Source organism: Equus asinus, chromosome 25 (assembly GCF_041296235.1).
Source record: "Equus asinus isolate D_3611 breed Donkey chromosome 25, EquAss-T2T_v2, whole genome shotgun sequence".
In the NCBI taxonomy this organism is placed as follows: domain Eukaryota; kingdom Metazoa; phylum Chordata; class Mammalia; order Perissodactyla; family Equidae; genus Equus; species Equus asinus.
This window is the reverse complement of record NC_091814.1, coordinates 25,516,489-25,532,258: the sequence shown is the minus strand read 5'-3', so window position 1 is coordinate 25,532,258 and position 15,770 is coordinate 25,516,489. Positions and strand designations below refer to the sequence as shown.

The 15,770-nt window shown below is 44.9% G+C and overlaps 1 protein-coding gene and 1 non-coding gene across 4 annotated transcripts in view; one reads left to right on the top strand and one right to left on the bottom strand.

Moving 5' to 3' along the window:
* Window positions 1-15,770, top strand: part of UCK2 (uridine-cytidine kinase 2) — a 77,685-nt gene that overhangs the window by 17,902 nt on the left and 44,013 nt on the right. The window contains exon 1 of one of the 3 annotated variants that reach the window (XM_014841151.3): window positions 11,860-12,087. The exons of the other annotated variants lie outside the window; for them this stretch is intronic. Within the exon in view, the coding sequence (XP_014696637.1) occupies window positions 12,058-12,087 (30 nt within the window). The 5' untranslated portion in view covers window positions 11,860-12,057. Of the gene's footprint in view, window positions 1-11,859; window positions 12,088-15,770 lie in introns of those variants that run through there. 3 annotated transcript variants of the gene reach the window in all.
* On the bottom strand, window positions 2,776-2,882 carry LOC123280920 (U6 spliceosomal RNA). The gene has a single exon (XR_006520222.2). It is a non-coding gene; the product is annotated as a U6 spliceosomal RNA (small nuclear RNA).

The window sequence follows — 15,770 nt, the reverse complement described above, 5'->3', positions numbered from 1 at the left end:
CTTGTTATCAGCTTGCTGTAGTCCTTAGCAATCCTTTTCTGTTGTTAAGTTGGATCTTTTCTTTAAAAGAGTTAAGTGGACTTGTTTTATAATGGGTAATTAGGGGAAAGGAAAGCAGTTTATTAACATTATTTTATTTTATTTTTTTTTTAAAGATTTTATTTTTTCCTTTTTCTCCCCAAAGCCCCCCGGTACATAGTTATGTATTCTTCGTTGTGGGTTCTTCTAGTTGTGGCATGTGGGATGCTGCCTCAGCGTGGTCTGATGAGCAGTGCCATGTCTGCGCCCAGGATTCGAACCAACGAAACACTGGGCTGCCTGCAGCGGAGCGCGCGAACTTAACCATTCGGCCACGGGGCCAGCCCCAACGTTATTTTTTTTTTTTAAACCCTTTTAATTAAAAATAGAATGCCTAAAGGGAAAACAGGATTGAAACAAAAAGACAGCCCACTAATAGGGAATAAATATTTACAAGTTATTTATCTGACAAAGGGTTAATCTCCATAATATATAAAGAACTCACACAGCTCAACAACAAAAAATCAAACAACCTGATCAAAAAATGGGCAGAGGACATGAACAGGCATTTCTCCAAAGAAGATATACGGATGGCCAATAGACACATGAAAAGATGCTCATCATCACTAATCATCAGGGAAATGCAAGTCAAAACTACACTAAGATATCACCTTACACCTGTTAGAATGGTAAAAATATCCAAAACCAAGAGTGACAAATGTTGGAGAGGCTGTGGAGAAAAAGGAACCCTCATACACTATTGGTGGGAATGCAAACTGGTGCAGCCACTATGGAAAACAGTATGGAGATTTCTCAAAAAGTTAAAAGTAGAAATACCTTATGACCCAGCCATCCCACTACTGGGTATATATCCTAAGAACCTGAAATCAGCAATTCCAAAAGTCCCATGCACCCCTATGTTCATCGCAGCATTATTCACAATAGCCAAGACGTGGAACCAACCTAAGTGCCCAGCAACTGATGATTGGATAAAGAAGATATGGTATATATATACAATGGAGTACTACTCAGCCATAAAAAAGGACAAAGTCGTCCCATTCACAACAACATGGATGGACCTTGAGGCTATTATGTTGAGTGAAATAAGCCAGACAGAGAAAGACGAACTCTGTATGACTCCACTCATAGGTGGTAGTTAACATATAGACAAAGAGAACTGATCGGTGGTTACCAGGGGAAAGGCAGGGTGGGGGGAGGGCACAAAGGGTGAAGTGGTGTACCTACAACATGACTAACAATAATGTACAACTGTAATTTCACAAGGTTGTTAACTATCATAATCTTAATAAAAAAATAGAATGCCTAGGAAAGTGTGTAAATTATAAATGTATGGTTCAGTGAATTATCATAGAGTGAACACACGTGTGTAAGTTCCCCCAAAGTCAAGAAATAGATTATGACCAGCACCCCAGAAAGCCCCTCCCATCATTACCCCCTCCTGGCAATGATTTCTGGATGACCTAGTAGAGACAAGGCAGCATTTTATAGCTGTAGGGTTACCAAGACTTGTATGACTGTAGGAACGTAGTCTTCTGTAGGAGATACATAAATATGAAAATAAAGTCGCCATGTGCCTAGCAAAATCCTCCTGCTCCTTTAATCTAGCTCACAAATTGTCTCCTGAAGCTTTCACCCTTGTCTGTCCCTGAAGGCAAAGGTCTGTGTCTTCATTCATTCGTTCATTCAGTAAACATTTATTGATTTCTTACAAAGTGCCAGGCACTCTTTTAGATGCTGGGAATACAGCAGTGCATTAGATAAACTCTTGACCTCGTGGAGCTTACATGTCTAGGTCTGACCCATCTGTCCTAACCCAGTGCCTAACATAGTACCTGACCGCGTGGTAGGTGTTTAAGAGATGTCTGCCAAACCGAACTAAATATATTCCCTTTTCCGTTCTGTGGCATTCATCCTCTTGCATTGTGGTCAGCTATCATACCTCTGACTTATACGGGTTATCTTTGTCTTCTAAGCCTCTTGCCTAGAGAGGGCTTCTGTCTGATTATTGAAGGTGTGATAAGTGCCAAGTAAGTGTTGCAGTCAGTGAGTGCTGTCAGAGGTCAAGAGGAGTTGGAGAGTGTTAATGGCTATGATAAAGCTTTTCCTGCTGAAATCGCCAATAATCACCTAATCCCTAAATCCCCTCAAAGTTGTTGGTTCCTTATCTTACTTTTCTGTAAGTTTGACAATGACCCTTTCCTCTGGGCAACTTTCTTGATTTTTCTTGCTCTTGGCTGGCTTTCTTTCTACCTCTCACTATTCTTTCTCAGTCCTCTCTGTGGGTGTTTCTCTGCCTGGGAGTATTCATGTGTCAGAATCCCCTCCTTGGTTCACCTTTTTTTCCCTCTCCATATTTTTTTTTTTTTGAGGAAGATTAGCCCTGAGCTAACATCTGCTGCCAATCCTCCTCTTTTTGCTGAGGAAGACTGGCCCTGAGCTAACATCCGTGCCTATCTTCTTCTGCTTTATATGTGGGACGCCTACCACAGCATGGCTTGACAAGCGGTGCCATTTCTGCACCCAGGATCCAAACTGGTGAACCCTGGGCCGCCGAAGCAGAACGTGCGCACTTAACCACTGTGCCACCACGCTGGCCCCTCCCTCTCCATATTCTGTTTCCTCCATTTGTTGATGACTCCCAGGTTATTTCCTGCCGTAGGTCCTTTCCTGGCTTCCTTTCCCGCTTATTCAGCTGTCTCCTGGGCATTGCCATTTGATGTTCTTTTTTTTAAAAAGAAAAATACGGAACACTTCACAAATTTGCGTGTCATCCTTGCACAGGGGCCATGCTAATCTTCTCTGTATCATTCCAATTTTAGTATATGTGCTGCCAAAACGAGCACACCATTTGATGTTCTTGAACTAAGTTTGTTCAGAACTAGATCCCTAATACCTAACCTCCCCTCCTCCCAACCACACACTTGCTGTGCTCCCTGTATTTTCTCTCCACACAAATGCACAGGACACAAACCTTGTGTCATCTCTGCTGCTCTCCAGCCAGTGCTCCCCCATCCTCCTGCATCTATCCAGGCTTCCAGGGTCCTGTCAGTTCTACTTTCTGAATTTCTCTTGAAGTTACCCTCCCGCCCCCATCCATCATTTCCTGCCTAGATAACTCTCCGGTGGCTGACTTCCCAGCCACCGATCTGGAACTCCTTCAAAACATTCTCCACATTGCTGCTGGAGTGATCTTTAAAAAAATGCAGCTCTGATCATGCCTGTCACTCCCCTAAAAATTCTTTAGTGGCTCTTTGCCTTCAGTCTTGCTGTCAGCACTGCCTCCCACCTAAGCCTTACAGCTCAGTCTCTCTAGCTTTACTTCCTGTCATTCCCATACGCCATGGCTGTCCTTTCCCATCCTAACTGTCAACTTCTTCCAGTTCTCAGATCTCAGAAAGCTCCCCTTCACACCTCTGGATGTGTTGCTGCTTCTGCTTGAAATAGCGTCCCCTCCCCTTTGGTCTGGTCACTTCAAAGCCCTAGGGAGTGTTCTCTGTCAGTCCACTACAGTCTGCAGTGAGGTTCCCATCCTATGTTTTCTTGCTCCAGCACCCTGTGCTGCTGTTTACTTAATTGTCTTCCCAGTAGACTGACCGTTTTAAGAGCAATGTTTTTCATCTCTATCCACTATACCTAGAATATCATAGGCGCTCAAAAATAACATTGAGTGAATGTAAGGAGGTATTTTTCTCTTCTTTTAAAGATTTTTTTTTTCCTTTTTTTCCCCAAAGCCCCCTGGTACATAGTTGCATATTCTTCGTTGTGGGTCCTTCTAGTTGTGGCCTGTGGGACGCTGCCTCAGCGTGGTCTGATGAGCAGTGCCATGTCCGTGCCCAGGATTCGAACCAACGAAACACTGGGCCGCCTGCAGCGGAGCGCACAGACTTAACCACTCGGCCACGGGGCCAGCCCCAGGGATGGCAGAAATTTTTAATTTATTAGAAAGAAAGACTTTTATCACCTTTTACCATATTTGTTTTCTTAATCAAAAGTAACACATGCTCTTCTAGAACACGGGCGTACTGTTGGAGCACCATCAGTTGTCTATTCCACTGCCTTATTTTATTTTCCTCATATCACTTACTATGATCTGAAATTATTTGTATGTGTGTTTATTATCTATTTCCTTTCAAAATGCTTTTACTAATAATAGCTAATATTTTCTGAGCACTGGATACATGCTGTTCTAAGTGTTTTATATGCATTAGCTCCTTTAGTCCTAAGAGCCCCGTGAGGGAAGTTCCTGTAATTATCCCCGATTTCCAGATAAGGAGATTTCAGGACAGAGAAGTTAAGTAACTATCCACAGTGCCATCAGCACTAAGTGCTGGGGCTGGAATTTAAGCCCAAGTCGCCTCCCTCCAGAGTCCAAAAACCCACTCTGCTCTCCTGAGTGTCAGTGTGACCTTGACAGGACAGGTGAGCCCACTTCCGGCAGCACCTGGAAGCAGCAGCCAGCAGGAGGCTGGCCCTCAGGTGTGTGGAAGGAACACGAAATATACCAGTGGAAGGTAAAAGTAAAATCCCCCTTCAGCAGCCTTCCTCAGTACAATTTGGTTGTTTTCCTTAGAAAGCTTTTTCTTTTCAGTTATGATCATATACTTAGGCACAGATACAGTCCTTTTTACGTTCATGTTACCCGTCTCGGGAAATATTTTTTTTTCTCCACAACTTCTTGGGGACCGTGTCCCTCAAGATGTGACATTATCTTAGCTGTGCAACAGTTAACAGGATCTGAGGTGGTTTTACGTTAGCTGAATGTGCATTTCCTTGAGGTTTGGGACAAATTTTGCCTCATCAGCAATATCCTGAGGAGAGGGTGCTCCTGCAATGGCGGCTGCCATCTGTTTTCAGGTAATTTTTACTAGAAGGTGCTGTGCCTGTAAAGAAAGTTAATGTTGTAGAATTCTAAGGATATACCTTATTTGGAATTTTGAGCATCTTGGTTACTGACTGTGGTCTTTTTCTAGTTCCTATAATTGTGCTGATGAGAGAAAAAAGATTCTTTAAAAAAATTTTTTATAGTAACATTAGGGAGGTGGTTCGGTCTTATCTTTCCTTCTCTTCCCCTCCAGTGGGAGCAGAGGGTTTTCCTGCAGGGCAAAGGTTCTTAGATTAGCCTGGGGTCCATGGATGGGCTTCAGAAGGGCCATCAATCTCTTGAAACTGTATGTAGAATTTTGTTACGTGTGGACATTTTGCTGAGGAGAACATTCCATCCCAGATCAAGCATGAGGACAGCAAAGAGCCCTTTTTGGTGTGGATATTAATACAGTCTCAGTCTCAGGCTACAAGAATCCTGGAAGCTGACTCCATTTTGAAGATGGAGAGGCTGGCCCAGTGGCACAGTGGTTAAGTTCGCATGTTCTGCTTTGGCAGCCCTGGGTTCGTCAGTTTGGATCCTGGGTGCAGACATAGCACCACTTGGCAAGCCATACTGTGGCAGGCGTCCCACATATAAAGCAGAGGAAAATGGGTAGGGATGTTAGCTCAGGGCCAGTCTTCCTCAGCAAAAAGAGGAGGATTGGCAGCAGATGTTAGCTCAGGGCTAATCTTCCTCAAATAAAAAAAAAAAAGTTAGAAATATTTTTTCCCAGTCTGAGAAAATGAGGTGAGTGTGAGTAAAACTCCAGAGAGGGCAGTTTGGACTCTTCCTCATTAGGGCACAGAGGATCTGACTAGTTGGGCAGACGTGTAGGCTCAGCCTGTATGCAGGGGGCACCTGTTCAGATTAAATAATCACATTTTGGTGTGACAGCAGTGTCTTACCTGCTTTGTCCCCTTCTGAGCCTTATATCTTGCAGACTAGAAATAGCTCACACCCTCATATTTAACTGGCCATTTTTGTTTACAAATGCTGCTGCTTGTGTGCATGGACATGATTACAATTTAGCCTATTTATTATTACTTTGGTAAAAGTTAAAAAAGTGTGTGGTATAAAAAGACAGGACTGCCGCAGCTCTCCCTCTTCCTGGTGCAGCAATCTTGGGCAAAGTTACTTGCTGTGCCTCATTTTCCTCATCTGTAAAATGGGTACCAAAATAGTGCCCACCTCTCAAAGATTGTAAGGCTTACATGAAATAATACAGAGAAGGCAATTGAAATGTTGCCTGGTACATGGTAAGCAGCCAATATACAGATGGCCAGCAGACACATGAAAAGATGTTCAATGTCACTAATTATTAGGGAAATGCAAATCAAAACTACAATGAGATATTACCTCATGCCTGTCAGAATGGCTGTAATTAATAAGACAAGAAATAGTAAGTGTTGGAGAGGATGTGGAGAAAAGGGCACCGTCATACTCTGCTGGTAGGAATGCAAACTGGTGCAGCCACTAGGGAAAACAGCATGGAGATTCCTCCAAAAATAAAACATAGAAATACCATATGATCCAGCTATCCCACTACACGGTATTTATCCAAAGAACATGAAATCAACAATACAAAAAGATCTATGCAACCCTATGTCCATTGCAGCGTTGTTCACAATAGCCAAGACGTGGAAGCAAACAAAGTGCCCATCAAAGGACAAATGGATAAAGAAGATGTGGTATATATATACAATGGAATGCTACTCAGCCATAAAAAAAGACAGAATCGTCCCATTTGCAACAACATGGATGGACTTTGAGGGTATGATGTTAAGTGAAATAAGTCAGACAGAGAAAGACAAACACTGTATAATTTAACTCATGTGGGAGATAAACAAACACATGGACAAAGAGAACAGATTAGTGGTTACCAGAGGAGAATAGGGTGGGGGGGTGAGCAAAAGGGGTAAGGGGGCACATATTTATGGTGATGGATAAAAACTAGACTATTGGTGGCGAGCACGATGCAGTCTATACAAAAATTGGTATATAATAATGTGTACCTGAAATTACACAATGTTATAAACCAATATGACCTCAATAAAATCAGAAAAAGTTAGCCCTTAGGAAGATGATGACTACAATAAGGACAGCTACCTCTGCTGCAAGGCCTATGACCCAGCGTCAATAATCCTTCCTCCTTCACCCCATCCCATTTCCCAGAGACGGCCACTTTCAACTCTTGGTTATTTCTCTTCTTATTTATCTCTTAAAAAAATCACATTTATACTGCCATTTCCTGATTTCCCCCCTCCCAATATTAGGCATTCTTTATTGATTTCCTACTGTAGATGATTAGCTTTTAATTGATACCCCTTTCCCACACATCTTCTCTTTCTTCTAATATAATTCTATCAAGTTTTGGTTAGAGTGACCTTTAGTGTTTACATTATTATGGTCGTAGAAACATTGTTGACACCTGAGTCGCACAACAACATATGAGAGTGCTGGGTGTTATCTAACATTTTAACTGCTAATCTGAGTTGGAAAAAATGAATGGGGTATTGTTGTTTTGGCTTTAATTATGAGTGAAGTTAAAAGTGGTGGTGTGGTTGATGTCAGTTTAGCTTTATTTTGTGACCTGCTCATTCTTCTCCTCCAATGTTCAGTTTTACCTCACTGGTTTGTACAACCATTCTGGAATCTTATAAAGAATTGGTAGACCTAAACTTCTAGAAGAAATATTGGGTTTTTAGATAGACTGAGAGTTTGGAGTAGAAATGGATGGTGCTCTGTAGGTCTGTGTCAGCTTTTGATACTAGCTGCCCTTTGTGTCCTTATCCTTAGGCTGATGTCATCTATGGATAGAAAGCCTTTGGTGTGTCACAGGAAAGCACAAAGATGGGACTGCTTAGTTGCACGTGGAACAAAATGAGCCCAATGTGGGAAAAGGCAATTAATATGATTGTGAAAAGTGAACAAGAATGATAGCAGGGAAGAGCAGAGATTTCTTAAAAGTGCGTTCAATAGAAGGACTGGGCAGATTCTCATAGTTGGAATGTCAGTATTGATTTCCTTTTACTTTGTACAGTTTACCCAGAGTCGGGTGAGGGGCAGAGGATAAGGAACAAGGGGGACTTGTGATTTTGTGCATCTTGAGTGTTTACCAATGAGCCAGGTGGAGGAGGTCAGGTGGTGTACTGCATCTGCTCTGAGAACGCCAACTGGAGGCAAGACATCGTCTTTGTGCAGTACATGGCAAAATTGTGGGTCCTGGATTTGGGATGGGATGGGGGAAACGCAGAAGCAAAGCAGAATTTCTCTCTGGGGCTGCAGTTAATGAAGTAGTCCTGAAGTGACCCCGGTCTGGGACTTTCTGGCCTGTGAGATTTAGAGGGCAAGGGGGCAGGGCAGGCTGGTGGGAGTGGGAAGGAGCAGAAGTAAGATGAAGAAGCCCATGCTTGGGTACCAATGATAGTTCTATAGAAGATGATAAGATCCAGCATAGAACGAGAAACACGAGGTTAATTTCTGCTCCTTTTCCCATCTTTGGCTCTAAACTTTTGGTGTTGGGAGGTAGCCACCAGTGTTGGAAAGTGATTGTGGTGAGGGAATCTGGAATATCTGTAAAAACTGGAAAAGCTCGTTTTAGACAGGAAAACATGTCTCTTGGAATGAGTAGCAGAGGGTTTTCTTGTTCAATATCATTTTTCTTCCCTTTCTGTTCTTGGTATGGTGCCTAACTCCACATTTTTCACCTAGGCTTTCCCAGGTTTTGCTGAGGAGCTACTCCTTGAAAGTCATAAGCCTCTGTACTAGGTCATCTGTGTAAAGTAGGCATAATTAATAACACCCATTACTCAGAAAGATTGACTCGATTGACAGGTGAGGGCTTTGACCAGGATGACCCAGAAATGATGTGGAATAGGGAAAAGAACCTGAGATCGTTATGTGTCCCAGAACAGTTCTCTTCCTTAGGTACAAATTGAGGGGAACTGGATTCAATAGCCCTTAAAGTTCCTTCCAGGTCACATAGTCTGAATCTTCGCAAAGGCAAACACAAGATTCTGTTCCCTCTGTTACCTGTGTCTCAGACTTTGGAGCTGACCCTGCGCACCTGGGTATCTCTGAGATCATGTCATCCCCCTCGCCCCCAGGGGGGAGCAGGAGAGTGTGTAAAAGGTGGCATTGTGATGATGGCTTTTCTCTATGGGTTATCCTTTTGTCTGCTGGCTTCACCCACAAGCACACAGATTCTCATGCTCTTTCCTTTGTCTTAGTTTCTTTTTGAACGTTTTCATTTTGTGCCCCTGTTCTTTTTCTGGGATCTGGGTGTGGTTCTCAGGAGTGAGCCCAGAGCCCCGGCTGGATCCCTGGTACAGCCTAGCCTAGTTGGGACTTTGTGAAAAGTCCTCATACAGAGGGATGAGAATCAAGGTCAAGCTGGTAAAGCAGTTGCTGTTGCTTTGAATCAAATGTCTCTCAAATATCAAGGAAAGGCTGTTGTTCCCAAGGCTGTCCCCCTCCCAGTACCCTGGCTCTGGTTTCTTTTCTTCCAGTTGCCCCTTTCATTTTGGGTTACGGTCACGTGACCATCAGGGTCCCAGTCCTGCCTCTGTGAGCTCCATCTTCCAGCAGAGTGTGGCAGCATCACGTGGATCATGGAGAACAGACTAAAGCTGTGGACCGCTGTCAGGCTTCCAGGCTGGCACCAGGAGGCACAAGAAAGAGCAGAACCGCCTGACGATGTCTCTCCTGGATCCGATCAGAGATGGGGAAAATAGGAAAATTCAGGTGCTAGGGAGCAACTCAGTGTAGAGCAGACCAGCTCAGTGACTTTAATGCCCACCCCTATTTGCAAAGTAAAAAGAGAAAGATATTCTCCTATTGCATTTCCAACCCTTAACTTGTCAGGTATAATTATGAGAATTTTTGTTTTTCATGAAAAATAAACAAAACATGCCAAATATTTATATTTTTGAAAGCAGGCCAAGTATTATGTCTACCTACTAAATCCAGTGGGTTCTCTGCCCCACCTCCCTGCCCCCTGCCAGGTGTTGGCAGAAAGAGTCTTCATCCAAAAAGAAATTTCAGTCATCAGAGAGAAGTTCTTTTGCTTAACCTCTCTGTCCTCCCCACCCCCGAATGTCATTCCTGAATCTGTATGTATTTCTTAGAGTGTTTCTTTTCTTCTCCATTCCCTCCTCCCCTTGGTGCTTATTACCTGTGGAAATAATAGAAAGTATTCATTTTGGGCCCCTCCTATTACCAGGTTTAGATATCAGTGATTTCCTGGAACTTTTTCGTTTCCTTCTCCACGCCTTTATTGTGTCTCCCTTCTTGAGTGTTTCACAACTGGGGACCACTGAGTTATCTTCTTGGGAGCTCTTGACTCACATAGCATAAGGCTCTGGAGAAACAGTCAGGGCTTTTGGAATGTCCGTTTATGGGAGCGGTTGTATTTAGTTACTTGAATGTAAAGATCTCATCTTTCAGAGTTTCTCCCTGAGCGGTTTTAGATGCTGGGGTGCTGAACTTTCACCAGCCTTCTCAGCTGGAGCTGTGCAGTCAGATATTCCACACTCTTCTGGAGAAGCGTGAAAGTTAAGGCCACATTCGTTATCACCCTTTGTTTTGGGGTTCTGGCTGTGAGGCAGGACACCCATGGAGAGCTCCTGAGGGAGAGATAAGAAGCAGGAAAATAGCGGGTTCAGGGATGTCTTCCCCCCTCAGGCACCGTGACGCATGGGGGCAAGCTTGAGAATGCCTGCAGCATCCTACACAGAAGACAGGGCTTCACCGCTGATACCACCCCTGCCGCAGGGAGAGAGGGAGAGCAAATGGCATCTGGGCCTACGATATCAGTTCACCTCATTCAGGTGATTCCCACCCATCCCACGGAAACGAAGCTTGGTTTCTCTGGTTTCCCTCTAGGACCTCATCACTCAAATGATGCCGAGAACTGACAGATAGTCTAAGGCCCCGTTGCCAGGGTGGCCAGTGCAGCAGTGTGTGTACCAGTCTACCAGCGGACCAGTGTGATGTGTTGCCGGGTGCCAGTGGCCTTTTCAGTGAACTGTATCTTGCCCCCAGGCCCCAACGCTGTCTCTTAGACTGTACATTGCTAACTCAGCCTTCTTGTTTTTAGAAAATATATCTTTTGAATCTCTTCAGATTTGAAAAAAAATCTGTACTTTCCTATGTTTCTGTCCTGGTTTTTGTTCATTTCTTCACTCAGAAGCAGCTGCCTCCCCTCCCCGCTTAGCTCTTCTCCATATCTTTTCTAGTCTGTAAAAAATAGCTTACTTTCCCTACCCCAGTCCTCACTCTTTCCCTTATACTCCTGTCTTTCCTACACTTAGTGAACCCTACTTTAGAAGAACATAATTGAGAAGATTTTAACTGGGTTTGGAAAGTTAAATAAGGTCCCTTCTGAAGGTGTAATTAATAATTTGCTAGGTACTTTGTATGCAGGGACACTGAAAAGAGAAGGGACAGAATCTATAATAAGGTATGTCCCTGGGGAACATGACGATGGCCTCTTTTTCGCCTTGAACAGTAAGTAGTGCAGTGTTTGCCAGCTTGTGCTTTTTCCTCCCTGTTTTGAACTGTCCTACCTTGGAGGGATGGACACTTGTAAATGAAAAGGATGTTGTTTATCTCTGACAGGACGTAGGTTGTCATTCGTAGGGTCCAGGAGTCTCTCTTCTGGACTTCTTTCCAGAAGTAGTAGGTCTGAGTATATGAAGGTTAGTTGCAATGAGTCAAGCTTTCTGAATTCCTTCTGTAAATGCCTATTCCTAGTCCCTGTCTGAATCTCCATTTATTTTGCAGCAAAGATGTCCCCAAATTAGGCGCTTATATATAGCAACAGATCCTACCTACTTCCTTGCATCTTGTTTCAGAACAGCTCACAGTTTAACACATTTCAGCAGGCACAGAATCCAGCGTGGTAGGAAGTACAACTGCTTTTACGTGTATATTCGGTCACTTCCCAGTTTTTGCATTTTCTATCACAAGCTGCTTCTGTCCTGTCTAACTGGGACCCACATAACCTGTGTCAGCTGAATTGTGCATCCCAGGGTTTCCGTTGATGTCTGGACACATGCAGGACAGTAGAATGTGTACTGTTTGAACCTTGCTTTGGGTGATGCTGAAGGTCTCAGTGTCTGAGCTGCGGTGTGTGGAAGCAGGGGCCGCCTGTGATGTTGAAAATGGAGGTTCCAGGACAGCAGGTGGGTGCAGAGGTGGGTGCATCACAGAGCAGCTTGGGTGGGGGAGCGTTGATACTGTCTCCCGGTTCTGGCCAGCATGGAACACTGGGAAGAGTCGCAGAGTAGAGGAGTTGAAAAACTCTGAATCTGCTCAGCCTCTGGCTATGCCCTGGTGCAAGCTGACTAACCTCCACGATTTTCAGTCGTCTCTGTAAAGAGGAAGGTGTCTGTGGCTCCTAGGTATTGAGAGAATAAAATGTGAAAATAGGTATGAAAATAATTTTAAACCATAAAGAACTAACCATGAGATAGTATGTGTCTTCTTTTGTAGAGGGTGTTATGTATTATGTGTTCTAGACAATATGTTATGTATTATATACAATATATACCCATCCCCATTTATACTAGATGCTAAAACTACGTCTCAGAAATGTGTCTTTCCCAAACTCACCCAGCTAGTAAATGCCATAGTCTGTGCTTGACTCTGCTCTTTTTTGAAACCTGATTTCTACTAAGTTGATTGAGGTCCATCAAAACAAGAGACAACTTAGGGCACCTAGGTACCATCTGATACATTAATTTATTCAGCAGAGGTTAAGCGCCTGTTGTATGCATTTTAGGTGCTATGTGAGTTTTGTTTGCTTGTTCTTTTTAGATTTTTTCCCCCCTAAGTAACTTATAATGAGGTGTAAAGGCACGAGGGTTTAAAAACAAAAAATATTCCTCTTTTTAACCACTCCAGCCTTAGTTCTTAGCCTTAATTTCATAGTTGTCATTCCTTTGTCTATTTATCCTGCAGCTGAGCAGAGGGGTGTCTCTTAGGAAGAGAGACTTGGAATGACTTCAGTGAGGGAACTAGGAGCTGGGACCTTGGTGGTGCTGGCTCGCTGTGCCTAGTCAGCCAGGTGCTGATTTAACTGTTAACTTTCCTAACTCTTCGGCTTTGGCCTCGCTAGTGGGAGCTGGAGACCTTTAATAGATAAATTAATTGGAAAACACTTCCAGCATCAAAAGTCACTCCTTTGGCAGCTGCAGATGTCAACTGGGACCAGTATTTAGAGCCTGAGAATGAAGGATAGGCGTTAAATGCAGCCCTCCTAGGCTCCGGGGCTTTCTTTTTAATGTTTGGCAACGGGTTCACACAGATGAGACCCGGAAGGCAGTTGTACACGTGCTGTGGCTCATTCTCTGTAGAGGGAACGGTTTTGGGGGCCCAGGAAAGCATGTGGACTCTCAGAGCACACAACAGTTACTCGAGTTCCCTCAACACCTGCTTTCTCAGTGATCCTGAGGTCAACCACAGTCACGTGAAGAAGGAGGTGGTGTTCATCCTTCCTTCTTTTAATATGTCATAAATGTAAGGTTCAGAAATGAAAGTGTCTTCCCCAGGCACACACAGCAGATGGCAGAGCCAGAACTTGAACGCTGTACTCTCTGAATCCTGGTTTCTGCTATGCGGATGAGGCTCTATCAAAGTGGTAGGCGAGCTATGGTCCTAAGTACCACCTGCGTCATTGATTTATTCAGCAAACATGGAGTGCCTGTTGTGTTCCTAGTACCTGGCATAGAAAGATGAGTGAGGCAGCAGAAGCCATAACTAATATAGGCAATGACAGTGCAGTTGTGCAAGTGGCATGATAAGGAGTACAGGGTATGGTGGGAACACCCAGAGGGAGATGTAATTGTAGGGGCGGGAAGGTGGAGAAGGCAGATGACAGGAGGTGATGGCTGAGCGGGAGTAGGCAGGATGAGCAGGAGTTAGCCAGATTGGAAAGGGGGGCAGGGCCATGCGCAGGGCGGCATTCCAGACAGAACCCAAGGGCTGGGAACAGGAGTGTGTGCTCACACCCGGGACATAGCAGGAGTGAGAAGCAGGAGCAGCAGTTGAAGGCCAGCTTGACAACCCTCTGTGCCAAGCCGAGGTGTCTGAATGACGTCCCAATGCCACTGTACACCACCTGTCCTTCACCTGCTGCTCGGCTGTTATCTGACTGTCATTCTGCTCCCCCACCTCCTGTTGTCTTACTTTCTCCTTTTTACCCCTCCCAGCTTTTGCCTTAGGCTGTCAGTGTTGGCCTCACGTGTTAAATGGTTAGATGCTCTCACCAGGCCTTCTGTGTCTTCCAGGAGAGATTTCCCTAGATCGGTGTCTCCTGGAGGGATCAAGAGAGTGGCCCAGAAGGAGTTTTGAGGATCTTGGCCTCTAGAATTAGCACTCTGAGAAACTGAGGGAGGTGAGCATGGTAGGAGGACTGGAGAAAGGTTTGTTCTTCTGGGCTGTTACAAAAAGTCTCGAGTTAGGGTATATCAGGTGTGTGCATGAGGTGGGCGTGGGAGGCACCACTTGCATTTACTGAGTGTTCCAGCCACTGTGCAAGGTGCACATAAGGATAAAAAGATGCCCATTTACTAATATCCTGACGTGGGAGGTCCTCGTCCTCTGTTTCATGGGAAGGAGTGGAGGCTCAGAGAGGTTAAGTAACCTGCCTAAGATTGCTCAGCCAACAAGGGATGGAACCAAGGATTCGCATGTGGGGCTATCCAATGCTTCCTACCATGCCCTGTGCCTTCTGCATCTGTCCATGGGTCTGTTAGTATTGCCCTGGGTGTCATGCAAAGAGTGGTTCCCAGTTTGTTTGCTTGGCAGCCTTGCTTACATTAGCTTGGTTTTGCTGACAGATGAATAAGCAAGCAGCCAGCTGGTCTGATAGGCCTGGGAACGTGTCCCTAGAGAGAGTGGCCAAGTCCAGGAAGGTTATGCCAGGCCGTGCAGCAGAAGCTTCTGGGCATGTTAGCAGAATCTGCCGAGCCAGCAGTGCCCAGTTCTTCATTTCTCATTCTGTGAGTTTACAGGTGGTCCCAGTGCCGGCTCCCTGCCTGGTGCTCATCTCTCAGCCCAGGAGAGGCCCAACTGCAGGAGGGAGAGTTTCCCAGGTCGGGGACTCTTCTTGAGAGAAGAGATGAATTGCTCATGAGGCAAGGTGATTAGGAGTAGCCAGGCGTTCCAGCTGTGTTCCAGACAGCAGAAATAACTGCCGGCACGGGTGCTGGTTTATGTGTACTCATCCTTGTGAGGCCTTCATGGACTCTTAGCGAAGTGGGTGTTGAAAGTGCTGGGAAAACCACGGATCAAGTTCTCTAGATCGACATCTGCTGGATAAATCCTCTGCTGGGATTGCTTTTTATTTCTACAACCCGTTTCATGACTATGCTTGGAAGAGCGAACAAGATAAGAGGCTTCACTAAATTGCGATGTTTACGACACAGGACATGGAGGACTGTAATTAAAACTATAGAAAAAGGTCATGTTCCCCACAGGTGCTTTGAACTTCCCGGGACAAGTGTTCCGAGTGGGTGCCGTCCTCCCATCTTCCCCTGCTGAGGAGGCTGCTGCCAGCTCGAGAGTGGAGGTTGACGCCCATTGCTACCCATGAATTTTCTGGATGTCTGGAGGAGCCCCTCCAGTTCAGAGCCACCATCTTCCTTCTTTATGGAGGCTCTTGGCCTCCATCCTTGGCTGCTGTCTGAATTGGTCAACCTCAACCGCCCTCTGCCTGGTCTCTTATTTACTTTCCTTATTACAGGTGTCCCAGCTCTCAGTAAAGTGTCGTCTGCCTTCTGGGCATGGACCTCTGAACCTTCCCCTGCATTTCAGATAGAAATAGGACCCAGTTAGCAGGTTCAACTGGATTGAAAGTGAAAGT